Source organism: Gymnoscopelus braueri, assembly GCF_963280865.1.
Source record: "Gymnoscopelus braueri genome assembly, chromosome: 8".
Taxonomy (NCBI): Eukaryota; Metazoa; Chordata; class Actinopteri; order Myctophiformes; family Myctophidae; genus Gymnoscopelus; species Gymnoscopelus braueri.
The window spans coordinates 33,540,295-33,560,613 of record NC_137609.1 but is presented as its reverse complement, the minus strand read 5'-3'; the positions used below and the strand labels follow the sequence as shown (position 1 = coordinate 33,560,613).

General features: G+C 39.5%; 3 protein-coding genes across 3 annotated transcripts; all 3 read right to left on the bottom strand.

Annotated features, from left to right (window-relative positions):
* Window positions 1-7,386: 7,386 nt before the first annotated feature.
* LOC308090784 (putative olfactory receptor 1F12P) lies at window positions 7,387-8,325 on the bottom strand (the record flags this gene model as incomplete). The annotated part of the gene is made up of 2 exons (XM_080436048.1): window positions 7,387-7,703; window positions 7,833-8,325. 2 exons carry the CDS (start codon window positions 8,323-8,325, stop codon window positions 7,387-7,389), a joined length of 810 nt encoding a protein of 269 aa, XP_080292174.1.
* A 5,038-nt stretch (window positions 8,326-13,363) lies between these two features.
* Window positions 13,364-14,317, bottom strand: LOC308090783 (olfactory receptor 11A1-like; the record flags this gene model as incomplete). The annotated part of the gene is made up of 1 exon (XM_080436047.1): window positions 13,364-14,317. One exon carries the CDS (start codon window positions 14,315-14,317, stop codon window positions 13,364-13,366), a length of 954 nt encoding a protein of 317 aa, XP_080292173.1.
* Window positions 14,318-18,214: 3,897 nt separating this feature from the next.
* Window positions 18,215-19,183, bottom strand: LOC308090782 (olfactory receptor 1C1-like; the record flags this gene model as incomplete). Its single annotated transcript, XM_080436046.1, has 1 exon — window positions 18,215-19,183. The coding sequence occupies one exon, from the start codon at window positions 19,181-19,183 to the stop codon at window positions 18,215-18,217; it is 969 nt and encodes a 322-aa protein (XP_080292172.1).
* Between the last annotated feature and the right edge of the window lie 1,136 nt (window positions 19,184-20,319).

Below are 20,319 nucleotides of genomic sequence, written 5' to 3'. Positions count from 1 at the left end.
GTGTCCCTCCCTATTCTGGGGGCGAAAGTAGCACATCTACAAGCTCACAACATTCTATTGGTTAGGTACTATACTTTATAATAGGTATTTAGGTTGTTTGTAGGCAGTTGTATGTTGTATGTTTTCTGTTTTTATCATGTTGTTAATGTGATTTTATATGTGGTTCTATGGATAGAAATGAGCTTCTAGCTAAATCTGTTTACAAGAGATCATGTTCAATTGATTGAATTCTTATACATGTATTGAATATTCAATAATGTGCACTGTCCCGTAAATAAACAAAGTAAAGTAAAGGAGGGGGCCAAGTTTAGATCCCTGGGGAACAAAGTTAATAGGGTTTAAGTGGTTAAAATGTCTTTTCCAGGACCTGCCATGTTTGGAAATTGTACAAAATAATGGAAAATAGCGAATGTTAATTCAAGGTCAAATTATCTTTATTGTTACAAAATCAAAATATTAGTACACACTAACAAATGATGATTCACAGTAACCTCTTAACCAAGTGCACTTTATTTATCTATTTATTTGTTCATTTATTTTATATGAACGTAGAGAGTCATAGATACAAAATCAGAATTCTTTTTCTTCTGCCATAAAAAAAAGAGAAAGAAGAAAAGAAAACGATAACAGGACATTGTCTGTTTTTCTTTTCTTCTCTTCTAATACACAAAACTTAAAACTTATTAAAATTGTCACACAAAAAAATCACAGATGAATCCCATTCTGCTGCCAAGGATTCAGGATAAACAATACCTCTGGCCTTCCTCAAAGTACCACCAGAAGCAGATATATCTTAACAATAATGACTTTGGAAATAAAACAAATAGATTAAGTACAAAACAGACCTCCGTTTATCACAGAAAAGTCTTTAAAAAGAAGGAAATACAGTAAAACACAGCAGTAAAATTATTATTTCTTTTTTTGTCATCATTTTGGCGTCTTTTGAAAAATGTAATTAAATATCATGAGCACAAGTTTCCTTGGCCAAGCCCACCATCTCCAGTGCCTGGTGGGTAGTGGTAATGGAGGCAGCAGACCACTGGCGACATCTGCAGGCTTGCAGCTGGCGGTGCACCTGGATCAGTATGTGGGGAACTTCAATCTAAGAAGGGTCAAAGGAGAGATAGTCAAGTGTACCCTGCAAATGTGACAAAAATAAATGAAAAATCGAATCAACCATAAAGGCTACAAATTAAGTACTATTTACATTTACAAACTTTGTAAAAACTTTTTGTCATGATCATGGTCCCTGTCCCTGCCCTGTGTGTCCCCCTCCCTGTCATTTAATATGCCCTTTTCCTGCCCATGTGTTGTGACTCTGTCTCTGACCTCACTCCGTCCCCTCTCTGTGCGGCTTTGATTGAGAGACTCGTTCCACTCGTTTTAAATTTAAAGAAGAAAAAGTGCTCCCTGGAGCACAGGTCTCCACCAGGTCAGGTAGGTTATTCTGGGCCAACAATGTTCGGAATTCACCAATCAGGATGGAATATGAAAAATAGGACGGATCCGTCTTTATCACTTGACTATAGAGATAATGTGTACCGATTTGCGCGACGTTTTGGCAAAATTTGTAGTAATTTATAAAGAAAAAAAATCCTCCTGGTGGCGCTATTATAGGGCAATATTAAAAGGTTGGCATTTGTTCCTCAATTTGTTCCTCAAAGTTGCGCAAACTTTAGATGTCAATGTTAGCCAATCAGGATGGAATATGAAAAATCAAACTGATCCGTCTTGATCACATGACTATTAGATCATTAGATGTGCGTGAAATTTGGATAAAATCTGAAGGAGTAATGTGTATGTACAAATGTACAAAAGTTTTACATAAGTCGGCCTCCTGGTGGCGCTATAAAAGGCAGATGTGATAAATTCAGGGCAAACTATTTTCTTTGGCCTCTTGGGAATGTGCAAACAGTTTTACACAGATCGGTGCAGTTATAGGTAAAAACACGAATCGGCCTGTTGTATAGCCCCACCATGACGCTGATTTGAAAAATTTCAAGTGGCATTTCTTCCTTGGCCTAGTGGGAATGTGCGTGCAAAACAGAAATCACGGAAATCGCCGGAGATTAGCTGTTCACAGACGGACACACACACGGACGGACGGACGGACATATAGGGTGCAAAACATAGTCTCCCCATACCTTCGGCCTGGCGGAGACAAGTATCACTTAGGCCTACCCTACCTTAAAGTGACTGAGTTAGTGAAGTTACCTGTTGTTTCAAATATTTTTATTCTGAAGCACAGGATAGGATTATACATTTCTGTTCACATACATGGATTGCTTCCTTTTTTTTCAAAAACAGACATGCACAAAATAAACGGGTAAAATGAAAAGAATACACTCAAACTTAAACAAAAGGACCCCCCCGCCTCCCTTCCCCCTCCCCAGAAGTGCTGCCCCAAATTACGTGCGACACGGGTCATCCACAAGGATTAGCCTAATTCAACCTTTAAGAAAGGAGACTATGAAGTTACCTGTTTGTAAGACTTCTGTTAGGCATTTTGGACTTGTGTTTTGTCTTCTGTATTTTTATCCCCCTGTGAGGTGTACACTACAGTACCTTTGTTCATCGTTTTTGATAAGTAAAGTTTTGGTTTTGCAACAACTCTTTAGTTCCTGAGCCTTATACAACTGTTCTCCCCAAGTTAAAGGAGAATTTTGGACTAAAGTTTTCTTACCTTTTCTATGACGTTATATCTTAGGATGAATGGTACAGTAGAAAAATTTCATAACTCCACCCCTGAGCCGCCACAGCTTAAAAGGTGCGCGGATAGGCCTTAGGTTAGATCACATCTTTTAATAGCTTTTTTTTATTATTTTTTTGGTGAGATCTGACGTTCATAGTGACAGAGCACTGTCCCAAAATCTCGCTAGACGAGATTGAAATCTCGAGATTTCAATCTCGTCTAGCGAGACTTCTGTTTTTTTTTTTTTTTTTTTTTTGGTTGCATAGTGTTCTGTGACTATGAACGTCAGATCTAAAAAGAAAAAAAAAGAAAAAAAAAAGCTATTAAAATATGTGATCTAACCTAAGGCCTATCCGCGCACCTTTTAAGCTGTGGCGGCTCAGGGGTGGAGTTATGAAATTTTTCTACTGTACCATTCATCCTAAGATATCATAACGTCATAGAAAAGGTAAGAAAACTTTAGTCCAAAATTTTCCTTTAACTTTACGAGTACGGTCTTAACAAGGACGAGAGACCGTTCTTGCGTTCTTCAAATTGAGAAACAGTCTCTGTTTGACCAGTATGGAACACAACTTAAATCCTTATCATAACACCTGTGAAGGAATTAAGGGATGCGCTGCCCAATTTCTTGCCGATATGGCTGCCATGCATGTAGGGCCCATTCACTTTAAGCAGTAAGCTTGTAGACGGCACCCCTTTCTTGACCCCTTTTCCACATCCCTACATCCAATACCCACCACTACACCCCACACCTAACAGTCAGTAATGTCACACATTTAATTAGATAAGTAAAGTTGCTCACATGGACACTAAAGGGAACAATGGCTGAACAAACTGTTCATGAACTGAAATGATTAGAGAGTAAACCGATTGTTTTCCCCTGACACATTTCACTTTAAGTGTTACATCATAATATTGAAACTGTAATGCGAAGGTGGCAAACATCAGCTGTCATCAGAGACCTAATTAACCCGGTAGCAAGAGAATGTTTACACATGGACTTTAGGCTCAAAGGACTGTTTGGAACACAGTGAACTAAAGTACAAGGATGAGAAACTTGTGCAATCAAGTTGATATTGTTCTTTTGGTTGTGTGATTCAGCCAACTCTTTCTTTTGATATCAACTTCTGTACCTATATCATTTGGTAGCACCTCTCTAAATTGTGTGTGTGTGTGTGTGTGTATATATATATATATATATATATATATATATATATATATATATATATTATATATATATAATAATCTTCAAAAATACGAGCAATGCTGTCATTCCATAAAGTAATTAGACTTGGGTCTCAACAGTGCATAGCCTTCTACTATACTGTATTTAGATTATATCGTTTTTTTCAGCCCCATAGGCCCCATAGGCCCCTCTGGGCATGCTGTTATTATGGATCCCAACACTGTTATGAGAAGACGCGTTGTGATTGTCCTGCCAAGGTTAACTATTAAACCCCAGCATCCATATTGTGGGGAAAGCTTTCGCTGAAAATAGCAGATCGGCAAGCTCACAAGCTATTTTCAGCGAAAGCTTTCCCCCAAATAACAGAAAACAGAAAATACACTAGCATAGAGCCCTGAGGGACTCCGCTCAACCATATGGGGTTTAAGTGGTTAAATTTAGGTATCAAAAACCTACTATATGCTGCACCCACCGTGTATGAACCATTGGAGGGCTTTTACGAACGTTATATGAAATGACGGATACAGGAAGTAATGACACTCAACCGGCCGACCAGTGACGTAACTTCATCAGTCAGTGATTTTCAGTTTTCAGTTTTATCGCCGGCAGGGGTGTCACTCATTTTAGGTTGTGGGCCGGACTGTTCAAATTGAGACTTTGTGATCACCAGGTTACTTTGTGAAGTTATGTGTGTGTGTGTGTGTGTGCTCGCAATGCTCAAAGGCACATACTATATACTGTCATATTATTTGGTTTCAACACACAAACCATGATGGTAACAGGTTACTGATTTCAGGTGTAGGACAAAACAGGAATGTACGAACTATACAGTATAAATATAATTTGCATTTCATACTTTGTCAGGTGTGTACAGGAGCTTTCCATCCGTAGTATCCAAGCAACCAAATTAACCGCACTTGACCCTGACGTGGCTGACAAATTCATAGACTGTATTAATAATCTTCACATCCCCATGCGTCCCTCATCAGTTGATGAATTGGTAACTGTTTTTAATAACAAGCTAAGGTCAACCCTTGATTTTATTGTGCCTGCCAGACTTAGAAAGGGTTCCTCCAAAGAAAAACCACCATGGAGGAATAATGAAATTGTAATTGAACAGTAAAAAAATTGCTGCAAAGCGGAAAGTAGATGGAGAAGACTAAATTACACGTCCATAATGAAATCCTACGAGAACAACAAATCACATATAAGTCCATCAGAGAGGCCAGGCAAATGTATTTGTCTGACCTCATAAAAAAAAACAGCACAACCCAAAGACACTTTTCTCCACTATTGATAGCTTAATAAACCCCCCTCCCCCAAGTGACAACAATTTTGCATCACAGGAAAAATCTAATGAGTTTTCAAATTAATTACATTTTTAAACAACATGCTAGAGGTATTTCAATCTGGTTTTGGGGCAAAGGTCCAGAGGGAGAAATTGTCGGCTCACTTACAATCCAAGGATCAAGTCAAAAACCTGGGTGTCATTTTTGACTCTGATTTGAACATGGAGGCACACATCAGAAATGTCACAAAATTATCACATCATGTCACTGGTAGTCATCGATGATCCAAGCTAATAGCAACTGCAGGCTTTCTATTCCTGGAAAGTTAGAATGCTATAATGGAAGCCATTGTTCTCACGTTAATAATACAAAATAAAAAAATAAAGCTGCCTAACGATGATGTCACTGGTAGTCCACAGCCCTCCTCTGAGACACATAAATGGGTAGAATAATGAGTAGAATAATCTTTTACTATGTTATCATGAGAATTAGTGAGGACCGATTACATGAAGTTGGGTGACATTGTCCTTTTATAAGTACACTTTAAAATATGGGTGCAGCCGTAGTTTAGTGGTAGAGAGAATCTTGTAATCAGAAGGTCTATATGTTTCAAAGTGTCCTTTTGGCTTCATGCTACAGTATTATGTAGCAGTGATACAAATTAAGCTTGATCAATAAAGAACCAATAGGGAAAATTATGCAAAATGAAATACTATTCAATAGTGGTATTTTTTTCTCTGTTTCTTATGTTGATTTGAACTGTTTGGTTGCTACTATATAGATGGGTTTCCTGTTTGTAAACATGAGAGGATGATGCGCGCGCAGTGGCGGGATGAGCCTGTAGAGGGCGCTATTACCCGCAGCAGCTCTGGCCATTGTACATTCAGAAAATAAATGGTCTTCACCAGGTTTAATGAAAGTAGATTAAATGATGCAGTTTGTAATATCTTCTTTACTCAATAAAAATGATTTGTCGGAAGTTGGATCTGTTTGTATATAATAGCAGCATTATGCCTATTATGCCTATAATAGCAGCATTATGCCTATCTAAATCCCGAAAATAACAATAGAGTGAATGGCGCTTCCGGTTCGTTCTCCCCCGCGCATGCGCAGATTGCGCACTCTGCTCTGTGATGACGTCGCGCGGAAACCCATCTATATGTCTATGAAATTAATTCAAGGACCCCAACGGAAACAAGTCCGCAAGGACTTTTTTGGTCGGACCTTTTAGACAAAAGTATTATAAATGTAACTGTGCTGTTTTACATTCTTTTGCCTAATACAATTTTCAATCAATCAATCAATCAATCAATACATCAAATGAGAAACACTAGTATACCATGACATCTTGTATTCTCATTGCCCGATGTTTTACTTCCAAAATCCTCTTTAGTGTTGATATCATAAAAGAGAACTGTAGATCGATGCAGATGCCAATGTTATTTGTTTGTTTTCTTCATTCAGACATGCTGTAGTTAGAGGTGCAGTAAGTGTTATGTTTAGGTTAAAATAGGTGTTAAATAGCTCTATATTCCGATAGTAATCATTGGTTCAATAAATAAACTGGATTTATGTACATGAATTGAATTAGATTAAAGGAGATGGAAAATAGAGCTTCATTTAACTTCAGGGTGCATGGTTAAACAGTCCTAAGTCCCCCCACCTTCATACATACATACCACAAACACCCAACTCCACACCCTCTGCCCCTCACTCACTCACACACGCGCAAACACACACACACACACACACACACACACACACACACACACACACACACACACACACACACACACACACACACACACATGCACAATGCTTGTACGCACATCCTAAGGTCTACAAAGAGCAAAGCAAAGTCTTATAAAAAAAAATTTTAAGCATGTTAATCTGTATGAGATTTGATTAAGGACAGCTTTCAAATTTATGGCAGATTTCAAATGACAAATTACATACATACTAGGTTTTGCTTTTATCTGGGAATGAATTACAGCAATTTTAGTAAATGTCTTAAATATAGCAACAAAACATTTAGACACTATAGGTATTTTGCCATTATTCAGTGAAATGATAATAGCCATTTACAAATAATTTATAGTTCTGAAAAGGCAACCCAATAATATAATATAAATATTCATATAAAAAATCTTAATTAATCTTTGCTATATTGTGTTATTTCAGTGTGGTGCACATTCCACACATGGTTTATGAGAAGTAATTTATCTCAGCAATGTCCCAATAGATTTCCTTGTGATTTTTAACAGCTTTTTCGGAGAATCTTTGACTTCTTCTGTTTGGAGGACATAAACGATTGGGTTCAACATCGGAGGCAGGATGAAGGACAGAGATAGATTAATCATTCTAGCGTTGGGAGGAACCGATAGTCCTGAGGCAAACATCACCATTATTGGCAAGTAATAGATGGCCACCATTAACAGGTGGGAGCTGCAGGTTTTCATGGCTTTGATTCTCTCTTGAGCTGCAGCGATTTTAGAAAGAGCATAGCCAATAAAGATGTAGGTCACCAAGATGAACACTAGAGGGACCCACAGGAAAATAACTTGCAGCAAATGAGCAACAATGTAAGCGGGTGTATAATCATTGCAAGCCAACCTAAGCATGAGTCCATAATCAACAAAGAAGCTTTGTATAATCAAGGACCTACAGAAGGAAAGTTGAGTGATGAGACCAACTGCTAAGAAAATGAGAGTTGTAGTGAAAACCCATGCAATGGCAACTATTGCAAACATGGATCTGCATGTCACCATCATTTGGTAGTGCAGTGGGAAGGTGATAGCCACAAGTCTGTCATAGGATAGAATAAGAAGATCAACAGACTGCATTGACACAAATAGGTAGCAGAAAAATAAATAGGACAAGCAGTTGATGTATGAGATGTACCTGTGATCAAATAGGAAAGTATCAATAATCTTTGGCACCAAAGCTGTGCAGGTTCCCACGTCTGTCAATACCAGATTAAACACAGCAACGTATTTAGGCGTTTTAAGGTTGTGATCAAAGCATATTACAATCATCACCAAAATGTTTCCCAACACAGTCACAATGAAACAGAAAAAGAGGAAGACATGGTAAAACTTCATATTTGGGATACCAAAAAATCCACCAATTATAAAGTATGGCGGCCGCACAAAAGTCATGTTTTCTTCAAGAGTGAATAAATCCATTGTACAATTCCTCGTTGAGTGAACTAATCAATATGAAGAGTAGATGCATTAGTGTAGAAGGGAAGTTGGGTTATGAGACCAGCTTCTATGAATGTGACTGTTATTTTAAAAAACTACCCCACCTCCTCCATGACAAGTTGTTACAGATTAGCATTTTGCTGACCTTCTGCCGTAGGGATTTTGCTATGCCTCCTGCAAAGACAAGCCCATGCCTCAGTCAAACGGTAGTAGACTGAAGTCAAAGGTACCTCGACGCTGCATCTGGACAGGAAACCACAACGACCATTCTGATTCAAACAGTGTTATACAGCAAACATGTCATGACAACCAAATTTTACTGAAAGACTGGCCAAATTTAGCCACAAACATTGATATGGGGTTGGGGCAAAGAACACTGGAGAAAGATTTAAGTCGGGCGCAATCGACTGCAAACTTGGTGTGTGTGTCGCGGGTACAACGAGTTCTCTGACAACAAGTACAGTGGATATTCCATAACCAGATATGGCCTGCATTCCCCACCTTTCGTTCTTCCTGACATACATCAGTCCCATTGTTCATCTAATGTAACAAAGAATACCTCTGACTGCCATATTGATATCCATATAAAACCTAAGACTGCTGTCCTCCTTGAATCATTGAGAAAATGATAGACCATGTCTGAACGCCACCAGTGAAACCCCCCAACCACACTACCATGACTGACTGGACCCCCCACCTCCACATCCAGACACCTCTGGGCGCCACCAGGATATAAGCCGACGTCATCTTCAACCTGTCCTGCCCGTGCCTCTGCTCATCAGGACAGACGCTGTTTGACAGGTATTAGGCGGCTGGGGCACCGAGAACCGCAACAGCCTGGATAGAGCCCACCATAAGTCAAGAGTTGCGATATTGGGAGCACTCCGGCGGGCACCTAAAATGTAGGTTGGAGCTTAGACAGGCTACTTGGTGTACGTGATCGGGAGAGGGTGTGTAAGGCCTCAAACGGCCAAGGTGGAGTGAATACAGAAAAGGCTGCATCCTGCTACAAAGAAGCAGAGAAAGACGTCCCTATGGTTTAGCAGGTGCTGGCCCAAGTGATCGATGGAGATGAACATCCTGTGTCGTACATTAGCCGTAAGACTTTGACCACATGAACCCTATAGCGTCCCTATTCTGGGCATGTCCTAATAAGCGAACATTCTACACAAATTGTCGACCAACAGTCTTGTAGATCGGCTATCTTCTGCAAAGAGATTTGGTGAGGAGGGAATAAAGGAGTGGTTCAAGTGTAGACACCTGTTGGACCCCGGTCAACTGAAGTACAGTGTATATATAGGGTTTAAAGATGGAGTGCCATGATATTTTTCAACCCTAAAACCTGATCATAAGGTATTATTATTATGTAAGGATTTTTTTCAAAAAAAGAAAGTGTACAGTAAGTGTTAAAATGTTGTTTTTATGTAGACACACCCACCAGTTCATTAAGTATACCTGGTTCTCACCTTAGCACCTCCTCCACCACCTTAGCACCACCCACCTGTCCTAGTCCCTCCTCCTCCTCATGCCCACACCTGTTGTGTTATGATAATGAGGGGGAGGGTGTGGCTTTGTGATGTCACTAAAGCGCTGTTTCTCTATTGGCACGTTTGACCCTCAAGGTTTCAGCCTCCAGGAAGAAACTCCAAATAGTCAGAGAAGACATAAAACACCATAAAAACACCACCAGGGGGCTTAATGAAGTTCTATCAACCTCATAGACACATGAAAAACAGAAAAAGTGCAAAAACATGGCACCAGCTCTTTAAGTGGTTAAACATGAACAGAACAATTCAAGAATTTAGAATGAGAGGAAACGAGAAGGAATGTTTTGCCATAAAGTGGGCCATAAACCACCTTTGGTATTATCTGCTGGGACGGGAATTTGCGCTTGTGACAGACCATGCATGCCCCACTGCCAACCAACAACACTGGTTCCTAAAACTCCAGGATTATGGTTTCAGCATGAGCACGGACCCGGGAAGGACATAAAGAGCCGACACGTCTCAGACACTGATGATTGAGGGGGAAGTGACATAAAGGGATAGTTCACCCCCAAAAAAAAAATTCTATCGATTAGTCACCCCATGGAGACTTGAATTCTTGGATATTGGAAACACAAAGAGTCTCCTTTGCGGAACCGCTGCCGGTCATCAAATTATTGGCTTTGGAATGCGACAAACATGAAAAAATATCCATGAATTCAAGTCTCCATGGGGTGACTAATCGATAGAAAGAAAGTCATTTTGGGTTAAGTATCACTCTGGGCCCGATCTTCCAAGTTCACCCACCAGGGGTTGTGTATGATGCTTCTAATATAATGCTGCTTCTAACTTTTATTAAGTTCTATATGTTGAGGCTAAGTATGATCAATCATATGACTTGTAGTAGTAGTAGTAAGTAAGCCTTGCCGAGCAGTGAGGCCAGGACAGGAGTTTTTGTAGTCCTGTTTCTGTAGCGTGACTTGATGTACATGTACACCCCCTGGACATATTGTAGTATGTTGCAGGGACCCCCAATCCAACCCTTGATGCTCAGGGCCAAGCTGTTATTAAAATCAACTGTTGCTCCCGTGTATATACTGCATATCCACTGGCTGAATGACAGCTAACCACTCACTGCTCATTGTGTCATCAGCATGTGATCACCACAGCAGGGGGAAAGGAGAGTATGGAGCAAACAAGATTAGGAGAAAGCAGGACGTGGGAGGCTGTGATGGCAGGTTGATAAGTTATCCCCCCCAGGAGCAATTAGGCAGGTTGTTAATTATAGGGTCAAGTAAGACAGCCTATGAGAGAGCCTGGTAGAGAAAAACAGCCTGGGTTTCTGTTTGAGTGGAGTGTTGCCGTTGAAACTCCCCTGGGGGTCAGCTGGCTGGAGGGTTGACAGACTTGTTTGTTTACAGGTGAAAGGTGACTTAAACTCTGAAAGTGAAAAGAGTTAAATGAACACTCTGGATTTAACTGTGTAGCCGCTCTGTCTGCTGTGACACAGAAACCTATTCACTCAAAGTAATTGAAAGTGAATTAAACTTTGAACAAAGCAAGTTTGAGTTCTCTAAGAAGTTCCATGGGACTGTGGGTGCACTTCATTTACACATTCATGTTTGCACAATTTTTTTTCTCTATGGCCAGTCCGGGGCTCCGTAGAAATCCCCCCCAGGGAGATATCAGGCTTTTGGCCTTAAAGGCTCTGAGACCTCCTTTGACCTCCATCCCACCGGCAAACCGCAGATCCAGTTCACGGCACCAATTTAACATCCCAGGATTCAAAGCCGGGTCTCCCACATGGGAAGGGACACTTAACTCAAACATCTTAACCACTATAGAGTAAGAGGGAATCCCCCGTTGGCCGGGGGAGATATTAGCCTTTTGGTCTTCAGGTTTCAGGCTGTTGCACATCCAGAGACTGAAGGAGGGGGAAATTCAAACTATTCCCTATTTATTAGAAAGGTCTCTGTGGGAACATCTAAACATGTCTAATATACCCAAGGAGATCATATGATTTATCATTAATTGAATAATCATGTGTTGACAATAGTGAATCCCCACAGACTTGGCTGCATGTCTCAGTGAATGAAGGCCTTAGACACGAGGTATAGCACACAGACAAATTACAGCTATTATTAAATTGGAGCTTAATGACAAAATATATTCTATTTATTTTTCACAACATCATAAAAACATCAATTCATGTTTTCTTTTAGTATTATCTCCCCTGTGATCAGTGGTGGACAGTGACACGAAGTACATTAAATTATAGCCTACTGTACTTTTTTGAGAATCTTTACTTTACTTTAGTATTTGTATTTTTGGATACTTACACTCCTATATTTGAAAGACAAATATTGTACTTAGGAGTGCACTACATTTCTAAGGTAAAAGTACATTATGAATTAATCACATAATGCCCTATTTCAAATATAGTGAACAACATCTACAAGCTCACAATATGTAAAATCGTGATGCGTTGTGAGCTTGTAGATCTGCTATTTTCACAATTATTTCCAAAACTTCTGGAAAATCTTTGAATTATTTTGGAAATTGTCAAAATGTCAATATAGCAATGCAATGATATTTAAAAAAAGCTGCAATCCTTAGGTTGAATGTCCTAGCTCATATTTGAATACTGGTCTATTGCGTGGAAGACTAAACATTCACCAAAGATAAAATAACAATATATTCTTTAAAATATTTTTCGCATTTCAGCTTTAAACAAATAAACATACGGGTAAACCTCAATCAAGTGTTTCAAATGTTTCTAAAATACTTTATTTCCTGATTATACCTACTGTACACCTTAGCAGGTGAAGTTTGTCATCATCATATATGATGATATATATATATATATATATATATATATATATATATACACACACACAATAAATATATATATATATATATATATATATATATATACACACACACACACACACACACACACACACACACACACACACACACACACACATATATATATATATATATATATATATATATATATATATATATATATATATATATATATATATATATATATATATATATATATATACACACACATATTTTGTGTGTAAGCTCTCAACATTTGCAGGCAAAGAGAGAATAGAGAAGAGGGGAACACAGAACTCAGAACAAGTCAAATAACAGGAAGGTACAGTCAAGTCAAATATACAAAGTCCAATACACATTAACAGGAAGGTACAGTCAAATCAAATATATATATATATATAAGTCCAATATAAATACATGATTAAAACAATGGATGAATGGCACTTCAGAGGCCCGGAATACTTCTCATGCAGGGGGGAAACGTATCCAGCACATATAATATAGTATAGTAGTATAAAATCTCCAAAGTCTCCAATTAAAAACAGTTAGCTGCATAAAATATCTGCCTGATTGACATGCTTTAAAAACTAGACAGACAGACAGACAGACAGACAGACAGACATCCAATCTGTGAGACATACAATCTGTATGACTGATTGACATCATTTAAACACTGGTGCAATACAGATTTTAGTGAGTATCTGAAGCAATCTAGTCCTGATTTCTTTAGTCTTCAGACAGTAGACCATGGGGTTGATGAGAGAAGGTAACAGAGTAGAGATAATCAGCAACGCATTCCTCTCTGTCAGGGTCAGTCTCAATCCTATTCTGGTTAACAACACTGAGACCAGCTTTGGAGAAAAGTAAGAGGCCACAGGGATCAAATGACTTATAACTGTTCTGAAAACCTGACCTCTGTTCTCAGTTCTGGGAAGCCTTAGAACGGTATAAATGAGATTTGCATATGAGAGCATGATGAAGGGAAATTGTCCTGCGAGCAGCCACAGACCAATGATAGCCGGTATGAAGAAATAGGGTTCAGGGTTCACACAGGAGGCTCGAACTAAAGCAGGATAGTCGCAGAATGCATATGTAATTATAGGTTGGCAGTACGGCAGTGAGTCAGCTATAGAAGCCACTTTCCCCATGCACCCCAAACCTATGAACCAGGACAGTACAATCAACACGACAACACGAAGGTTAGTGAAGATACTGTCGTATCTGAGTGGGTAGCATATAGCGACCGTGCGATCCAGAGCCATGAGGGACAGAGCCAGACATTCGGTGATGTCACCCAGGTGGTAGATGAACATTCGTGACAAACAAGAGTGGTAGGAGATTGTTTTCTCCCCCGCTAGCAGTGCAGAGATCATGGTAGTGCTGGCACTGGTGGTAAACATGATATCCACGGTGTTCAAGTTGCAGATCAGCAAGTACATGGGCCTATGCAGTCTCCCATCTGTGGCAATGATGCAGATGTTTGTGCCGCAACCAACCAGAATCAAGATGTAGACGATCAAAATGATGACGCCCAGGACTTTCCGGTGAGGCAGGTGGTCAAAGCCGGTAATGGTGAACTCTTCGACGTTTTCACCTGAAAAGTTCAATAAAGACATCCTCAAGTATTTGTACACAGCATGACAATTAACCCCAATAGCCTCACTATCTTGATGCTATTGAGGAAGTATATAGGGGATAAAGCCAAGTTCATCAACAGCTCAGAGTTTCAATCGTCTGGACCCCCAAACTAAGCAAGTAAGGGGACATGTATTTATACTGTCCAAATGACACCTTATGAGACTTACTGACAGTCACGTGGTAAGAGCACAGGGCCGGGGGCGTGAAAGGGAAAGGATTTGTGTCATAGAAGTTACATCATCTCTTTTATTCTTTTGGCAAATATGTAACTGATTATGAATATGTAGCTGATGATGATTGTGCATACGTATACCGGTATACACATATTTTGTGTATATATATATATATATATATATATATATATATATATATATATATATATATATATATATATATATATAAATGTCTTTTCTCTTTTTTTTCCTTTTTTTTTTTCAATACAATTTTCAATCAATCAAAACGAATTTCAGGGAACGACCCAGTATGCAACATTATGTAATGTTAAAAAATTAAATCTCTATTTCTCAATTTCAAAATAAATAAATATTTAGCAGCATTACCCGGGGCCAAGCAATGTGCAATATGCAATACGCAATAAGCCATAGCAACAGAATAGACTGAATTTGAGAGATGCTATTTAGGTATTGTTAGGTAGTATTCTAACACCGAAGCTCCACCAGGAACATTGCGCTGCGTTGCTTCACCGTCATCGACGAGTAGGTCAATTTGACATTGGACCTACTCCACAAGGAAGGTTCAGAGCGCTTTTCGGCTAACATCACAGAAGTGGCACGATATTCACGTTTTGAGGAAAAATTGACATTGCCTTCAGGGCTAAAATATGAAATTTGCTATCTAGCGCCACCATTTTATTTGTCACAGGTCAATACTGGAGGTCAAGCCTCTGTTCATGTCTGCTGATAAGCATATAAAGTTTTGTGGTGTAATGTGAAAGCGTTTCACATAAAACCACAAAAGAGACCAAGGGGATAACTAGAAAAAGTGCTCCTCGGAGCACAGGTCTCCGCCAGGTCAGGTAGGTTATTGTGGCCTCCTGGTGGAGCTATAAAAGGCTGATGTGAAAAATGCAGGGCAGAGGTTTTTCCTTGGCCTCCTAGTGTGCGTGCAAAGTTTCACGCTGATCGGTCCAGTATAGGTAAAAACACAAATTGGCCTGTTATAGCGCCACCATAAGGCCGATTTAAAAAATGTGGCATTTTTTACTTGGCCTAGTGGCAATGTGCTTGCAAAGTTTCACGGTAATTGCATGCTGTGTTCATGATTTGAGGCATTTTGTTCAAAACGGACCACTCCTGCAAACTTTGGAAGCCAATCTTAGCCAATCAGGATGGAATATGAAAAATATGACAGACCCGTTTGGTTTAATGACTATAGAGATACTGTGTACTGATTTTCGTGATGTTTGCACAAAATCTGTATCGAAACATGTGCTTTGCAAAGATCGGCCTCCTGGTGGCACTATAACGGGCCCATGTGAAACATTTGGGGCCGAGGTTCTGCTCTGGTATCCAGGGAGTGTGTGTGCACAGTTTCACGTTGATTGGGCCAACGATGCCGGAGATTAGCTGTCCACAGACGGACGGACGGACAGACACACCAACGGACGGACGGGGTGCAAAACATAGTCTCGCCACACCTGGCAGAGACAATAAATATATAACGTTTGCTAGTTTCAGTAAGTTACATAATATGAGCAGTTTCACCACAAAACAACGTAAACAAATACTGTATAGGTACAGTTATAAAATCAATATACTTGTAATTTCATATTTAAGAGTAGAGAGAGTGCCAGAGGGTTTTATTAAGAGCGAGGTTTGAACGTGAGGCATTTACAATGTGAATAATAAAAATAAGTTTGACTACAGTCAGTTCATGACCTTTTACCCACCTTTCGTGAAAGTTTCATGTCATCTCATGCAGCTGTTTTCCTGTTAGGATGCTGATAAACAACAAACTAGATGAAAACCATACCCCTCCCTGTTCCCCGTTGAGCTGGGGTATGCTGACCAAACTGTGCGACTGTGAAATGTGTTTTCAACAGTTATATTGGACGATAATAGAGCTGCATGACTTCTCAATATGAGCTCCATCTGGTCTTGACTTGGTGGAACATATTGCACTTGTTAGTAAAAGATTGTTTGTACTGTCTTTTATGTTGTCGCTTAACATAAAATTATGTTGGCCTTACTCTAACATTCAGATTTGCCATTGAGGTGACAGTGGAGGCTCAGCCATTTAGTGGATCATGCTCCTTGTGAGCGCAACCTAGGTTCGAATCCGAAATCCTTCTTGTGTTGCCTGTTGTCTCTTCTCCTCTCTGTCCTTAGTTTCCTCTCTGACTTACTGTAGTTCCTAACCACCATACCTGTGGTTTTAACTCTTTTTACCTTTGTCATTTTAGATTTTAGCTATATATAGCAACATACGTTTTTCAGAAAACTATTAGGAAAGTGGTTTTCAAAAATAGCAGATGTACAAGCTCAGAGCTTGTATATTTGCATTTTTAACACAAAACATTTTCAGATGGGGGGGTCCGTGGTCAAATACATATCATTTTGGGGGTACTTGGCACGAAAACATTTGAGAACTACTGATTTAGAAGGCATTTGTAATAGGCCTCAGATCTTAATGGGTTAATCAAATAACCTCAGCATGTTCAGGATGTTTGGGAATTTGGATTTGAAATTTTTAAAATATAAACATAATATAATAATAAAGTTGATTACCTTAGAACTATACTAATATTCTCATCCCTAATCTGACATTGTTTTGAGGGTTCTCATTCTTTTACCACCAAAGCGTGCTAAAATGCACAAAATAATGGCTTTTCATGTAGGAATACTTTGCACACGAGTTGTGACGAGTAAATACTAATAATCAGTATTTTGTTACACATATATGGTGCAGGCTGTAATTTGGTGGAGTTGAGACATACTAAAGCTGAAACAGACTAATATGGTAAAATAGAAGGTCATAGTAAAATACACACGGTACTGTACAGTCTGCACATGTAGATTGTGTGCACATCAAGATAGTTACGTAACACTAAGGATGTATAAATGGATGCGATTGTAACAAACTTAATTTACACCTCTTTGCAGTACGTTATCATTATCCAAAGAGACAGCCAAGATATTTTATTCCGTGCTTTAGGAAGTAAACTTTAACAATATACATTAAATATGACAGCAGCTGAGTACATGCTGACTGCTGGGATTTAGAGCAAAACTAAATCACAGTAAATGCATTAGTTCACCTGAAGATTACAGTAAGGTCAATCATTTACAATGCACTTATATGGGCTAAGAAATAACTATTCATTAAGCCATATACTGTTGCTAATAGCTATACATCTAAAAATCATGTCTCAATAAGTTTTTACTCGATGGTGTTTGTGATATGAAATGTAAGCTTACCATAATCACAGTAAACATTATCATGTCTTCAGTCATACAGTATTCAAGGGCTTTAGGGGAACAATTTAACTAACTCACTGTCAAGCTGACACTCGTTGACACTCGTTAATGTTACTTGCATCAAGGCAATTATGTTGTTGTGTTTCTGCATCAAATAGAATTACACCTAATCTAAGATTCCGTCAAAGCCAAGAATTTGTACACGACCCTCTCTGGTATTATATCATTTTTTGTTTGAGCTGTTGGAAATAACTAGGCAACACTTGGTTGTTAAAGTCCAGATGAAAACAACATGTGAATTAAAATCATTTAGATAAAACTGATTGGGAATCATTTTTAAATTATTCGATTTTTAATCGAATCGTGACCCCAAGAATCGGAAACGAATCGAATCGTGAGATAACAGAAGATTCACAGCCTTACATGCCGTCCTTGACATTATCGGGCCAACAGTATGGCTCGCCTTGTGAGACGTAATTGTTTTTTGACCGAGTCTTTGACCTCCTCTGTCTGCAGGACATATATGATTGGGTTTAACATTGGTGGTAGAATGGAGGTCATAGACAGACTAATGATCCTAGCATTAGGATGGATTGCAGCTCCCATGGTAAAAACGATGATAATTGGCAAGTAGTAAATGGCAACCAATAACAGATGAGCTGAGCAAGTTTTCAAGGCTTTGAGTCTGTCCTGAGCAGTAGCTATTTTAGCCAGAGCAAAGGCAACACATGAGTAGGTTATTAAGATAAACAGTAGAGGAACCCAAAGGATAAGAAATGGCAATAAATAAGACAAGACAAAGCTGGGTGTATTGTCATTGCAAGCCAGCCGAAACATAGGTCCATGGTCGCAGAAGTAGCTGTTGATTACCATGGATTTACAGAATGAGAGTCTAGTGAAAAATCCACCTGTTATCAGGTTCACCAGGACCATAGCAAACCAGGCTGAGAAAGTGATGCCAAGCATAGATCTGTTAGTCACCACAACATGATAGCGCAGTGGGAAGGTGATAGCAACCAGTCTATCATAGGAGAGAATAACCAGATTAAGAGACTGCATTGCGAGGAAGAGGAACACAAAAAACATGTAGGCTAAGCATTTGTTATAGGATATATACTGATGCCCAAATAGGAAAGTGTGCAGAACCATTGGTACCAGGGATGAGTTTCCACAAAGGTCCACAAATGCCAAGTTAAAGACCACAATATATTTTGGAGTGTGAAGGTTTCGGTCCAATATGATCACCCCCATCACCACAGTGTTGCCCACTACTGAGACAATGTAAACAAAAAAGAGGAAAACATAATAGTACTTCATATTTGATATCCCAGAAAATCCACTAATAAAGAAGTATGCAGGCCGCACAAAAGTGATGTTTTCCCCCAAAGCAGAGTTGAATAAGTCCATAGTACATCCCTCCCTGAGTCAAGTCCACCAAATACAGTTATGTGTCTCAAATTCAGAAGGAATTACAATAAACTCTTCTCTCTTCCTCTGATGAAACTACCTTGTGATGCTTCAACGACGCTTTGATAACTGACCAAACGATATCACACAAACTTTATATGATGCACACATATGCGTGCATGCGCACAGGGCATGGACGAGAGAGAGAGAGAGGGAGGGAGGGAGGGGGGGAGAGAGAGTGAGTGAGTGAGTGAGTGAGTGAGAATGGATTCTGCGTCGGAAACGCACTTTTTGTGTTGGAAAACGCAAAAAGGTGAACTTACAAGACTGAATACATATTTTAAGAATGAAGGAACTTCTCCCATGAGCCATTGCGCATACCTTTCCAATGATAATGCTTCCATATTATGGGTAGTGCAGTACTTCTCCATGACATATCGAATTAAACGTTTTTTGTATGTTTTTTTTACTAGGAGCATATAGAATCATTTTACAACCAGGATTGGACAGACTGAGACTGGCCACATGAAGGCCAAGACTATGTTTTGCACCCTGTGCGTCCTTCCGTCCGTCCGTGTGTGTCCGTCCGTGTGTGTCCGTTCGTCCGTGTGTCCGTCTGTCTGTGAGCAGCTAATTTCCGGCACCGTTGGCCCGGTCGTTGCGAAACTGTGCACACACACTCTCTGGATGCCAAAGCCGAACTTCTGCCCTGCATTTTTCACATTGGCCTGTTATAGCGCCACCAGGGGGCCGATTTGTGCAACAACAAAAAAAGTATATTACTTCTACAGATTTTGTCCAAACATCACGCAAATCAGTACACAGTATCTCTATAGTCATGTGATCAAGACGGATGTGTCTGATATTTCAGATTCCATCCTAATTGGCTAACATTGGCTTCCAAAGTTTGCAGGATAGGTCCGTTTTGAACAAAATGCCTCAAATCATGAACGCAGCGTGCAATCTCCGAGAAATTTTGCACGCACATTCCCACTAGGCCGAGGAAGAAAAATCAACCTTTCTACATTGGCCTGTTTCGCCACCAGCAGGTCTAATTTAGCAAAACACATTTTTGGAACAAAATGCTTCAAATCATGAATGAAGTGTCCGATTGCCGTGAAAGGCCTAAGAAGAAA